This window comes from Melozone crissalis, unplaced genomic scaffold, assembly GCF_028551555.1.
Source record: "Melozone crissalis strain CALT ecotype California unplaced genomic scaffold, PUWL_Pcris_2 ptg000033l_1, whole genome shotgun sequence".
NCBI lineage: Eukaryota > Metazoa > Chordata > Aves > Passeriformes > Passerellidae > Melozone > Melozone crissalis.
In genome coordinates, this window is record NW_026535811.1 from 19,375,431 (window position 1) to 19,389,509 (window position 14,079).

At 42.5% G+C, this 14,079-nt stretch overlaps 1 protein-coding gene across 2 annotated transcripts in view; it reads right to left on the reverse strand.

Annotated features, from left to right (window-relative positions):
* The window catches only part of VWF (von Willebrand factor), a 116,388-nt gene extending 103,738 nt beyond the window's left edge, over positions 1-12,650 (reverse strand). For both annotated transcript variants that reach the window (XM_054282112.1, XM_054282113.1), the window contains exons 1-6: positions 12,548-12,650; positions 10,973-11,027; positions 10,289-10,447; positions 9,563-9,665; positions 9,266-9,474; positions 5,061-5,185 (exon numbers count right to left, since the gene is read on the reverse strand). In XM_054282112.1, coding sequence (XP_054138087.1) covers positions 5,061-5,185; positions 9,266-9,474; positions 9,563-9,665; positions 10,289-10,447; positions 10,973-11,027; positions 12,548-12,577 — 681 coding nt within the window. In that variant the 5' untranslated portion in view covers positions 12,578-12,650. The remainder of the gene's footprint in view (positions 1-5,060; positions 5,186-9,265; positions 9,475-9,562; positions 9,666-10,288; positions 10,448-10,972; positions 11,028-12,547) is intronic.
* Between the last annotated feature and the right edge of the window lie 1,429 nt (positions 12,651-14,079).

Consider the following 14,079-nt stretch of genomic DNA (forward strand, 5'->3'; position numbering starts at 1 on the left):
CTATGCTGAGCTCCAGCTGATTATCTAGAAAGCAAGTGATATATGTTGAAAAGCAATAAACAATTCCTTTTCTCTGTGTAAAGGTTTTCTTGCCATTCAAATTTCATCAGGTTTTCCAGTGACTTTAGGCAAAAAGTTATAGCTGGAATTTTCCCATCTTTCAGACATATCTCAATTATCATGACAAATAAGCTGAAATATGGGTAAATCCAAATAGATACAAAACCAAAACATTTCCCCATGACGGTGGTCAAAAACAGGGTATGTAACCATCACCCTGAAGATATTCAAAATGTGAGTGGACAAGGACCTAAGCAGCCTTACCTAGGAGGGCCCTGTTGGAACCAGGGAATTGGACTCAATGACTCCTTCCAACTCTAACCATTCTGCAAATCATTTTTATTTTCATTCCTTCCTTTCTTTAAAACTCACTGGCCAGGCTGGACTAAGAGAGGTCCTTATTCTTTAGTTTAGAGGACAGGGGTATTAGATATTTGGCACCCTCAGCCACTGCTGTAACATTCCTGCTCACGGAAGCTACTCTACACAAAGTATTTAAACCCACCAGACTGGAGAGTGAAGCCTCAGGCTGAAACATTGCTTAGGGTACAGGTGGCTGTAAGATTAAAATTAGCAGGACTGACTGCAGTATCTGAAATGCAGGTGAAGGTTGTAAAATTTCTCCCTTCCCTTCTGCACTAGTCCTATTTTAAATGTTTCTTTAAATAGGTTGGCGGGGTCCTGGCACTGGCAACCCTCAGTAACCACAAAACTTGCTGACCTTCCTTCTGTCCCAGGCCCACCACACAGAGCTGGAGGTGGAATTTTGTACATTCTTCCCATTTCTGTAGCATTTCCTTCTGCTGCTGCATGAACTGCATTTGTCCACTGCTTAACAATTACCATTTAAGAGAGAACCTAATAAATAACAGAAGAAATCAAAGACACCCTCTTGTTCCCTTGAATTTAAACCCAATGGTATGCAATACACATATGGATTCTCCAGAACACTCAGGAAGGGTATATTTTGGTGTCATTAACTGGGTATAGTTTTTCAGAAAAAATATTTCATGGAGAAAGATTTAGCCTCCCACATTTTCACATTAAAAGCATCCAAACCCATGGTATGTTTAATACACCAAACACTGGCTGTATGTTTGAGCAGACTAGGTAAAAACTGAAAGAAATCACTTCCCTTGAATGCTGATTATTCTGATGAAGAAAAATGAGATTTTAGATATATTGGGCCTCATTTTCACCCATGTAGTATATTATTATATTGTATAGAATGATTTGGGTTGGAAGGGACATTAAAGATCCTCTTGTCCAATCCCCTGCCATGGGCAGGAACATCCTTCACTAGACCAGGTTGCTCCAAGCTCCATCTAACCTGGCGTTGAACACATCCAGGGACAGGGCTGGACCTCTGGACCTTTGCTGGACCTGCCTCTGACCTCAGCCATGATGAATTATGTTCCAAAGCTGAATATTTCTACTTGTTTTCAGATCTGGGAATAATGCTATTTCTTTATTAATATGGAAGTATTCCATGGGATAATGGGGGACCTGTTTTTACCAACTGCAGTAAGAGCTGAATTTCAGCAAAAGCAGAAATTACATTAATTTTAATTTCAATAATTTTCACATCTAACATACAAGAGGTATCATTTCCTAATTAGAGAAGAAAAAAGGGAATAATACAGTGACCTCTGGCCACCACACACCATTTCTATTAGAGGTGAAATCTACAAAATAAAGGTAACGTATAAGAACACCATAATCAATTGCAATGCTTTAAACCATACACATTTTTGTTTCCAAAGCTGCCTTGTTGCCATCCTTTTCCAGATCACCCATTCATACTTTCAGATCCACGTTACCCATGCTGTTGGTCATCTTAGAGCCTGTTAAATTGCAGTAGTTTGTTGAACAGCCTAAACCAGTGAAAAAAAGATCAGACAATACAGTGAGGCTCCTTTTGGGTAACTAAACATCAGCTGCAGAGGGCAGGGCATGGTAGGAAGGCTTTCTTCCTCCCTCCAACACTGCCCAGTTTGGAATGGTCTCTGGTCCTGAGGCAAGGCAGCTAATCACACTAAGTGTGTGTGTGTTTTAGAGGTGGAGGGCAGGGAAAGGCCCTGGCAACCGTGGGATAAGAGTGTGAGGTGGTTCAAGACTTCTCAGCTGACACACAGAGCTGTGTCAGCTCTGAGACAAAACAGAAAGAAGACAGAAACTTCCAAACAAGACAACAAGACAGAAACTTCCAAAAAAATATTTAACATTTTTAGGATTTAAAGATAAAGGAACAGCATGGCTTTCTGTTTAGGTTTAAAGAATCATGATTCCACTGCACAGAATCATACAATGGTTTGGGTTAGAAGCGATCTTAAAGATCATCTCATTCCAACCCCCCTGCCATGGGCAGGGACACCTTCCACTATCCCAGGTTGCTCAGAACTCCATACAACTTGGCCTGGAACACTGCCATGGATGGGCAGCCACAGCTTCTCTGGGCAACTTTTGCCAGGGCCTCACCACCCTCACAGCAAAGAATTTCTTCTTAATATCCAATCTAAACCTGCTCTCTGCAAGTGTGAATCCATTTCCCTTCATACTGTCATTACAATTCCTGCTGAAAGAAGCCAGAAGTCATCTCTCCAATGATGCTATTGGACAGGGAGGTGGGAAACAGAGAGGGTAAAGAAAACCACAGACCCACCCAGTGTGGGGGCACTGGGGTGGGAGGAGTGCCTTGAAGCAGAGCTTTTGTTTCCCTCACCTAACAGCTGACTGCCTGGCAGGGAGGGAGGCAGGGAGACCAAGGAGATTTACATTCCTGAAGCTGAGGCAAGCAAACAAAGCACACTATTAAAAAGCCCTACATTCTTCAGCAGGCACTTATTTGGCTGGCCTTCTGTTAATAGTGCTGTGTTTATTCTTGCACAATGGATAAATTAAGGCAATGTTTAATGCTGTGAGCTTATGAACTCACATTAGAGAGAATATAATTTCATTCAGTTTGTGTGAAAGATAACTTTATCAACAAAGCATCAATATTTAATAGCATCTGTATAAAATCCACATTAGTTGTACTTGACCAACAGACTGGATTTCACCCTGCATGCCACTCCCCAGCCTCAGCTGCAATGTTGACACGTTCTAAACTTGCCTGAACAGATTAAATTCCAGGGACCACAACCAGTCACAAGAACTACCGTTTCTCTAGAGCTGTAACCAGGTTTAAAGAATCATAAAATGGTTTGGGTTGGAAGGGACCTTAATGATCTCACAGGTCCACACCTCTGCCATGGGCAGGGACACCTTCCACTATTGCAGGTTGCTCAGAGCCCCATCCAACCCGGCCTTGGACACTGCCAAGGATGGGGCAGCTCCAGCTGCTCTGAGAAACCTGTGCCAGGGCCTCCCAATCCTCACAGGGAAGAACTTCTTCCTGATATCCAATCTAAACCTCCTCTCTGTCAGTGTGAAGCCATTCCCCCTCGTCCTGTCACTCCAGGCCCTTGTCAAGAGTCTCTCTCTATCTTTCTTGTAGGTTCCCTTCAGGCACTGAAAGGCCACAATGAGGTGACCCCAAAGCCTTCTCTTCTCCAGGCAGAACAATCCAAATTGTTCATACCCCACACACACCATCTCTGCCCAAGCAAGAAACATCAGCTGGAGATTTCCAGCCTGAAATCACTACCATAATTCCTCAACCAGTTTTGCAGGTAGTGAGGCTTAAGTGCTGAGGAGCACAAGCATCCTTCACTGAATTTCACAACATATCTGAAGCATCCCCATCCAAAAGCTTAATGGAAGTATAGAGTCAGAACTTTGCAACTTGTCCAACTCTTAGTTAGCCTTTTCCAGGTAGCTAGGAAACCAGCACCCAGGTTAGCTGGAGAGCAGATATATTCCAGGACGTGCTACTACACTTGAGAAGCTGTTTGTGTCTAGTTTAGCAAATACCTGTCTGCATGAATTGAATAGTGAGAAACTCACAACTACATTTCGGCCTCAATTACTCTGGTAAATCATTCTGATTTACAACAAAGTACATGGAATCAGTTGTAACCCCTCAAGGGATGAAGGCTCAATTTACCACAACAGTCATAATATTCAGTAAATATTCAAAGGTACTTTCTTCCCTGAGCTAGTGACCATCTGCCTGCATCCACACCCTGTCTAAGGGAAACAAGAAGCATGTTTGTACTTATAAAAGACAAGAAGAAAAAGGTTGATGCAGCAAAGGGGGTCACAGAGTTGGCCAAGGCAAACAGTTATGTGTTTCTTCACTAAATCAGCACTACTATGTGTACACATAGCTGAAAGAACTTCCTCCTGGGAAGGGAAATAGCCTGGTGACACAGCGCTTTTGGAACACCAACAGAAAACATCTCCTCTGTCAGAAACAGCCTGGCTGGAGCATCCCTCTCCTCTGCTGACTCCCAAGTATATAAACTGCAACAAATTCACAAATACCATTGAGGGAGGCAGTGCCCACAGAGGCTTCAGAACTGATGCTTCCCTGCTGGCACAATCAGAAAGGGAATTAACTAATTCTTCATTCTGCAGGAATCACTGAAACACACCTTTCCCAAGTAACATCATCATTTCTTTGGCAGTAATTCACACTTCAGCCTCAAACAAGCTGATGCTTTCTTTGTTTTTCTATTTAATGTTTGGGGTGGGGGAAAGGGGAAGGTGGTTATAGGTAGGTAGGTAGGTAGGTAGATTAGATAGATAGATAACACGTTTAGGTTGGATATCATTAAAGGTTCTTCCCCCAGGGGGTGCTGGGGCACTGAAAATGCTCTCCAGGGAATGATCACAGCCCCAAGGCTGCCTGAGCTCCAGTAGCATTTGGACAATGCTCTCAGGCACAGAGTGGGATTTTGGGGCTGTCCTGTGCAGGGCCAGGAGCTGGACTCAGTGATCTTTGTGGGTCCCTTCCAAATCAGAATATTCTGTGATTTCTGTTCTTCTGCCAAAGGGCAGGCAAGTTGCCTTTCAGGTAGGGGAGGACTGAAACCAGAATGCCATCTTGCAGCACCAACCTTCTCTGCCATATCAGATGAAATGTTGCAGGTGTTGCTCGGAGTCTGCACTCTCTTGCAGTGCTTGTTTTCACTGTGCAAAGCCCAGGAGTTGGCAAAATCGTAACTGTTCCCCACCAGGGTCCCTGGGAATGAAGAAGAGGAGAAGCAACATGCTGTTTGAGGGGTTTTAGCAACAAGTGGGCATTATTGACTGCTGTTAAGGTGATAGTCTGCTGAAAGTTCTCTTTAAAAATATAAACTGTTGTATCAAATAGATTTTTATTCCAAACAGATTGTAGGAAAGCCATGATCAGTGATACGGATTTTGTTCTGCTAAGGACGTCTCTGCGCTCAAGGACGGACTAAAGCCTGCAGAAGGCAGCTCCCACCTCCCTCACACCTGCATGAACACAGCAGGAGTTGCTGCTGGTCAGCTACAATCTGCAGGAGCCAAAGCATGCCTGCACATCTTCTTACCACTTAAAAGTTGTCAATAAAACACAAAACATATTAGAGAGACAAACAAAACCATCTGCTTTCCCTAACTGAATAAATCATTAGCACTCTTGATCCCAGCTAGCTTTGATTTTTCTCCTGTCCAAAACTAAATCTTGTATGTAAAGAAGCTTAACATGCACCATCATTGTTTGGGCCCATCGTCTTCCTGGGTAAGATGTCCTGAAACATGCTCCTCTGTCCCAGGACAAGCATCTCCTGGCCCACGCTTACCAAAATTTGCATCAATTTTGCATAAAAGCAAAGCTGAATGAGTTAGTATGACTGTGACTTCCCAGGAGATGCAAACCACTTCTCTGCTGCTCTTGCTCCATCCTTCTAAGAAGGGGGATCCTCCCAGAGAGGGAATGCTTCCTCCAGCCTCTTTTGCCACCCATGACCTTGCTGGTTCCAGGACTATCTCCGGCTTCCTATTATAGGTACCTGCTACTAAACAATTTTGCGACCCTTTTTAAAAATTTGTTTTAATTTTTTTTTTTTTAACCCCATTGTGGTGCCCATGAGAATATCAACTGCCAGTGTTAGTGCATTCCCAAGACCTTATGCAGAGGATATATTGAAATACAAACCTGGTTGTATCTGAAAACCAAAAGAAATCAAAAGAAATTCTACCCAAGTATACTATAGACTATTTAATAATATACAAATATAGATAATAAAGATTCCATTGAGCTCCCTGTTTACTGCAAACATAAGGAATATACAGACCACTCTTCCTAAACTGTGATGAAAACTGCACTGAGAATGCTAAGGCAGAGGTATTAAGACCTGCAGACTTTTTTGTAAACTAGAAATTAGGGGCTTTTAAAGGTAGCATGTATCAGGCCCACAGAAGAGAGCAAAGAACTCCCAGGGAAAGGAGATGAAAGACACAAAATTGTCATCTATGCAGCCAAGACTTGAAATAAGGAAAGAAATGCAGCAATAAGAAGGACGCAACCCTTTAGTTTACCACATATTATAAACATTAAAGCAGCAATGCAAGATGGCCTGAGGAGAAGCAAGGTGCCAGATTCCCTTTTGTTTGCAGTAAGGCAGCCTTTCCCTAGCAGGTGTGTAACAGGAGCTGGGTTCTGCTCTGAAGCAGTGTTTCTCCAGCCCTGGATGGACATCCATGCCAGGATTCCTGCTGGCAGCTACCCCCAGGGGCTCCATCACCCACAGGCTAATGTCTGAAGGTCAGGACAACTGTTGGCCCTAAAATATTGGTCACTTGTTTTTTCATTTCTCTCCTTTCTCTCCTTTCCCTCCCTCCCTCCCTCCCTCCCTTCCTTCCTTCCTCTTTTCTTCTTTTCTTTTCTTTCTTTTCTTTTCTTTTCTTTTTTCTTTTCTTTTCTTTTCTTTTCCTTCTTGCAATGCTTGTAAATTTATACCTCTTATGCAGTTCTTTTACGCAACATTTGCATTATGTGATTATGCTTCTTTGTTTGCTGTATTCAATGACTCACACTTCAAGTAAGTGAAGGGTTTGGAGAGCCAGTCATGCGAGGAGCAGCTGAGGGGCTCAGCCTGGAGAAAAGGAGGCTCAGGGGGGCCTTCTGGCTCTGCACAACTCCCTGACAGGAGGGGGCAGCCAGGTGGGAGTCAGGCTCTTCCCTTGCTCCCAGGGAACAAGGGACAGGATGAGAAGAAATGGCCTCAAGCTCTACCAGGGGAGGTTCAGGTTGGACACCAGGGAGAATTTCTTCATGGACGGGATTGTCAAGCATTGGAACAGGCTGCTGAGCAGGGTGGTGGAGTCACCACCCCTGTAAGTGCTCAAGAAATGACCGGACGGGGCACTCAGTGCTGTGGTTTAGTTGACAAGGGGGTGATCTCTCAAAAGTTGGAGTCAATAATCCTGAATGTCTTTTCCAACCTAAATACTTCACTTATTTGATGAGGCTTCAGGAAGAAAAATGGAGAGGGAGAAATATCCCTAGCACATCTTACTGCGATGGGTAGAGGGAAGAGCAGCTGCCAACACCCCTGACCTTTCCCACCTGACACCTCCATTTCCTTCTGCTGAACAACTTGAGAAGGGAGAAGAGGAAAGGCAGTGGAAGGGACAACACAACATCCTAAAAAATAATCTGGGGGTTAAGTGGGCTTAACCAGTTGGGTGATGCTGTCAACATAATCTGCACTGCAATCCCACCACACAGCAGGACTACCCTCATCTCTTGCACAGCAGAGTTTTGTTTTGCCTCCTGTCCTTTCTGCGCTCATTTCTTCTTCCTGGAAGCACCCAAGATTCTGCAGAAACAACTAAACAACTCCCTCATGGGGCTCATCAGAGCCCAACACCCAGAAGCCCTCCATGCAGCCTGGGTGGGACTCTGGCTAAAGCACTGGTTTTGCCTAAGACTTGCAGGAAATGTGTTGAAAACAGATGTTGTCAAAAAACATAATGAAAACAAAGGATTTGGACAGGAGTGCTTCAAGAAGGGATGATCAGATGCCTGATATGAATCACAGTACAGATCCCAACAGGTAAACTTGCTGCTCAAAAGCCAAGACCCCCAGACCAGCAGCCAGCTAGGGTGGAATCTCCTTTCAGCATGCAAGATGGGTTCAGGAGGCAGATAATAAAGATAACACAAATCCCACCTGCTCCTAACATCCCAGACACATCACAACATCTGTGACCTTGCAGAGTGTTTGAGGAGAGGGCCACTCCCCCACCACCTGAGCAGCAGGCAGGGTCTCCAGGAGTGTCCTGCTGGACTATGCCTTTAGCGCTCCGATTGCTGCCCTCATGTCTGTCTCCCTTCAGAACCATTTTCAGATCAGTGATGGCCACTCTTCGCAGCAAAATCCTTGTTCACTATGATTATCTGAGCCTCCAATCATCAGTTCTTTCAGAAATCTGAAACTGGCACCAGCTTGTTTACTTTGACACTGATGATCAGGAAGCAAAGCATCAGGAATAACCACCTCATGCTCCAGGCACGGAACCCTGACCTCTTTCCCTGGACCTCGTGCAGATTTTCCAAATGGCCACAAGCCCATCAGATAACTCTCTCAGGCTCTGTTAACACATTTATAAAAATAAATGCAGAAATGTGGTCAAGACACTACAGTCCAGTGCGTCTTAATTGATAAATAGAGTCTCAGTTGGTAAATAACCAATTTTCACATGTTGGTTATTTATCAAGCAATTTCAGGGGAGGAATGAGGGTGAGGTTTTTTGTTTGTTGTTTTTGGGGCTTTTTTAACACAGTTTTACATTATTCTGACAGGCAAAACTATTGGTAAGGTTGCCCAAAAATTGATTCATACTTTGCATCAAATTGATATGAAATAACAAAGTCATGGGCTATAAAATCTTTCCTGCCCTCTCCAGTTTGTTACAATGAATGTAAAATCAGTAATACTGAACTGGAGAGGGAAAGAATCAATGGGTATTTCACACTGCTTTTTTATTGGGTCTTCTTCTAGCCAGTCTCTCCACATGAATTAACCTGTAGCTTTATCTTTGCATTTGAAAGTTTCCAGGTTTCTAAACATGCTACGTTCAGATGCCTGGCCTTTTCTCAGGAATGAGATGTGACTGCCATTTCCTTTCAGGAGAATGGAAGATGAAAGGACTTAGCTTTTCAACACACCAGCTTGAGGTATCTGACACGTTCTGTAGAAACATTTTTGCTGGATCAGCAACATCTTTGTTGAATCAGGAAAAGTGTGCAGAGCTCCATTAACATACAATCAGTTAGTGGTAACCTTACCTTCCCGAGTTCTGAAGTCATCCTCAAGGAACTTATTAAAATTGCCACACAATCCGCAGGTCTTATTATAGTGCTTTTCTTGAAGGAGTATCTGAATGTTTCCACTGGCATCAGTCTTCACCACAAAGCCATGCTCATCACTGGATATTTTATAATAACCTGCCTCCTTCTCTATAAATATACCATTGGAGGCAAAAGGTATGGAAACCCTGTGGAGAAAAAACAGGAAATTCTCAGCATGTGATACACAAAACCCATCAGGTTGTTTTCTGCTAGAATAATAGTTCCTAGAGGTACCTTTTTTCTTCCTGCATCACAACTCCATCTAAAGAGAGGTGAAGACTGAAATATTCTCCAAGATACATAGAGAAACCAATTTTGTCCCCATCCTGGTAATCACCTGAGAAGATGAAACACAACCAAATACTCTTAGTTCTGGGACTCAGGAAGACAATTTTTGGCCAGTAAAAACCTATTTTAAAATATGACCAACACAAACCAGTTACTACTGAGTATAAAAACATCTCCAAAGCAGTTGGTATGAAAGTTACATACAGTTTTGGTACATATATCATCACTTCTGTGCCCAAGAATAACTCTGCAGAGGCCTATGCTAATTCCAAGGCCTTCTGTCCTAGAAGGTGGGATTTTTCGTACTGGTGTGGTTTAGAATACAGAAAAAAATTGTTCTAAAGGGTTGTATAGCTCTTATTCCTGGACTCAGCTTTAACTCAGCCACATCTCCCTGAAAAACACAAAATTAGTAAAGCTCTTCTTTTTAGTAGGAGTAGTAAGAAAATCCCTGCTTCTTAGCAGCTTATTTATGGATGAGCTACATTACCAAAGGATAACAGAAGCCCAGGAATCCCACTTTCCAAAACAAGCCCAAAAAACCCCAATACAAACCACAGACAAACAAAAAAAAACCCAACCAAGACCACTTTTTATGAAGTGGTCCATCCTATCTGATAAAGGGGAACTATTTGTCTTTTTTTCCAGTGATAGACCCCAGTTCAGACTCACCTAAGAGGGTGAAGGAGTGCTCGTGACAGTCCCCAGCAAGGAGGTAGCTGCAGTACCCAGCAAAATTGTACAAGGAACCATCAAACGTTTTGATGTGATCATTCCCAAAAAGGCTGCAACGGGCAACTGATGACTCCTGAGGTGAAGCCCCTGATAACCCTGAGTATCAAAACACAATGTTAACCTGCAATTTAAAGCAATCATTTTGCAGTTCAGGAATTTCTCTGCTAGAATTTATCCCCACTGGTGTCCTGGTGGCTTCCAGGTAGATGGTAAGCTTGGCATGGCAGTCCATATGATCACAGTTGTTTTTTGTTATTATTATATGCATTACTGAAATGCCTTTTCTTTTTTATTTCCACCAGCCCAAACCTTGCATGAGTAATATAAGTTCTGATGCTTTGAGGAATGCCATGTGTTCATTTGTGCGTGCCTACAACCCCACTAAAGCCTATAAGGCACTAGGAAAGCCCTATATCTTGTTCAGTCAAACATTCCTGACTTCAGAGAATGTTTGGGACTCAATACAGTGCCTGTTTCAAGGTAAACAGACAAAAGGAATGACTACTGATGCCTTCAGCATGGTGAGAATAATCCCTGAGTCAGTACAAAAAGGGGAAGGGGGGGGCTCATATCTCACAAAAAATAGTGAAAATATATTCTAGTCCGAACCTGTTTTCTTACCTGTGATTACAGTGCCCAGCAGTAGGCTTGTTTGCAGCACTGTCAAGAGGAGCATCTGTTAAAAATCAGAGAGACAGCTTAGAATATTCTTCATTTGAGACATAGTCTGTTTCATAACTCCTCATCACTTTCTATCCTTTCTTTATAAGGAAAATTATTGTTGAGGCTCTGCAACATTTCAGAAAGCCATAATCTATGCAGACAGTTGTAATAATTCAGCTGCCCTCCATCCTGCTTTAACTAGATAATCTAGGAGAGTTATCAGTTACTCTTTGCCTGCATTTTCACTTCTCATAGCATGGAATTCAGTTACCTCCATGGGAAATGCAACGCAACATAGACACATATCCCAATTCCCCTCAGCTAACACTCTGCACACAAAGCCCTTCAACGCACAACATTATTTCTCAGCCAGCCTGATGTGAAGATGCACCCCAGACTGGCTCAGCCAAACTGGCTCCAGTAGAAGTCCCCTCTGCAGCACAAGATTTGCACTCTGCCCAAACATCCACAAAGGGAAAGAAAGAACATAGCAGCCAGCAGGTTTGTTGGCACACCATTGTAACCACATAATCCACTGATTTCAGGGTGATAACAGGCTTGAGATCAGGGGCAAGAAGGAAAGGGAGGAAATCGTGCAGAGATTAGAGACCAAGGGTGAAAATTTTCATTCAACAAAATCAGTTTTAGCATTGCCTCCTCCTATGTTCTAGCACCCGAACATCAGTCTTTGTTTTCTGTATGTCTATAAACTACCTCCAGGATGACCAGGCCTTTAAAAATGATAATTAATAATAGGATAGGAGGGTCATGCAGATTGTGAACTACATGGGTTCAGTGGCAAACATCAACTGTTAAGTATGAAAGCTGCAGGGAGCTCTATCTAAGGGAATTAATTTCAGTAATCATATAAGCAACTACAGAAGCTTAAATATACTAAAGTTAAAATATTAATGCCAGAAGACCAGACACACCTTTTCCTAAAGGAACCATCCAATTAAAGACTAGAATGCATTTTGCAAAGACAAATTGAGATATCAGGTATAGACACACACTTCTTATTGCTGTTAGTTATGTAGGTCCAACTCTCAGTCAGATAAATAAACACTGAGTTTGACTCATACAAGACAGGAAAAGAAAGATCTATTCTATAACTCATAATGCTGCAAATCCCAAACTGACATAAGGCTGCAAGACAGCTCAGAAGTACCAACTGTGTGGGAAAACCACTACAAAGAATGGTGAAGGAAACAGTAAGCATCATTATTCTCAGAATACACACTCGATACTGTATTTTTGGTGCATGCACAGTGCATGCAGTTATTGTGGTGAATCAGATATTACTGATCTTTGTCAACCCTTTTGTTTTACAAAGCAGGCAGAGAAAAAAGGCAAGGAATAAATCCCTTCCCATCAGTCCCCATCCCCCTCCCACTCTGTTCTGAACTGCAGATGGAGTTTCCCCCAATTCTAATGGACCAGGTGCCACTAACAAATCACAATACAATCCAGTAAGATCTGCCAGTATAAAACCATCTACAGTTTTATCACTGGCTTAATTAGAAATGAATGTACCTTCTTCTGCATCAGACTCCTCTTGCACATGAGCAAAAAACTCCTCCAGTTTCCACCTCTAGCCTACATCATCGTTCCCCTGGTGCTTCAGAAGTCAAGACTGACTTGGAATGACTTTGGTCTGAAATCTCTTGTTTTTGTACAAGCCAGGAACTCTTGTTCATTTAAGAGGAAAGATAAAAATGCAGACGTCACATCCGCCTGATTCTCAAGACAATAGATGAAATTGCTATCGTGGAAATCAGGCACTCTTAATTGCCAGGAAGGTACAATGAGGGGAAATAGTTTTAAAAACTGACAGATAAAATCTCTGAAATACATTTCACATGCGTATGCGTGACAAATCTCACTGGTTGAGCCAACAGGCAGCATATGTATTTGACAGAACATTATTCAAAGGGAATAGTTGGATGCTCCCCACCTCAAAGGCCGCAGAACCATTAAGCATTTTTTCCTGAACAACTGCCTTGAAGGAGAAAGAAAAATACAGAGCTGGTAAGTTAGCTAATTCAGGACTCTAATTCAGAGCCCTGAATTTATTGTCTAGGTGAAAAAATACTCAAATTTTGCCACCTTCAATCAGAGCAACACATTTGCTCCTTGAAAAGTTCCTCTGGAACAGCACATCCTGCTCTGACTTGTTTGCAGAGTGGGCACCAAATCTATGGCCAATGTACAGCACTGAGCAAAAACAAAAACCAGAGTTTGTCAAGTCTTACTTGACTTTCCATGTCCCATTCCTAACATTTTCAATAACTTCTAGGATTAACAAAGGCCTTAGGAGGCAACACACTGCACTGACTGGGAATTGTTTTCTCCTCTTGGATCCAGCTGCCACATCTCAGTAGGTCCTTCCTAGCCCTGAGAGCATGAACATGAGTGATCACAGACACATGTTCCCTAAACCTTTCCTTATGGGAATGCCAGCACTACTCAGGATAGGGGGAATCAGATCTTCTATGACCATGGTCTCTTAATATCTTCTCAGTTCTAATCCTTTCATTTCCTGAGCCCCAGATAAGTAATTTCATTTAGCAACTTCCTCTTGCAGATCTAAATCCAGCAGGGCTTTTTTTGTTTGGCACATAAGGAAGGTAGTCTGAGATTACCTGGGAAAATTCCTTAAAAATAAGAACAGTGGTCCGATAAACTCAGACCTTGTGACACTTCTTAAGTGTGTTAATGACCTTGGGGAACATAACAAACAGAATTAATTGAGATAGACACATAAGGAATAAACTTCCCTTTTTCATCCTGTCTCTTTTTTCTCCCCCCAAAAATAAGGAAATGGTAATTAGTGAGTGCATTTATTGACTGATATTGTACAATGTTCAAACACAAAGCTTAGTGATGCTTGGGTATTTCTCACATGTAATTTTCCAAACAATACACCTGAGACATGGGAGAAAATATAGAAACAGCTATGAAGTGGTGCCAAAAAAACATCTATAGTCCATTCTCATAAACAGCACAGGAAGGACTTCTGAGAAAAATTATCCATAATACTGTTTTTCATTGCTTTGTTCAAATAG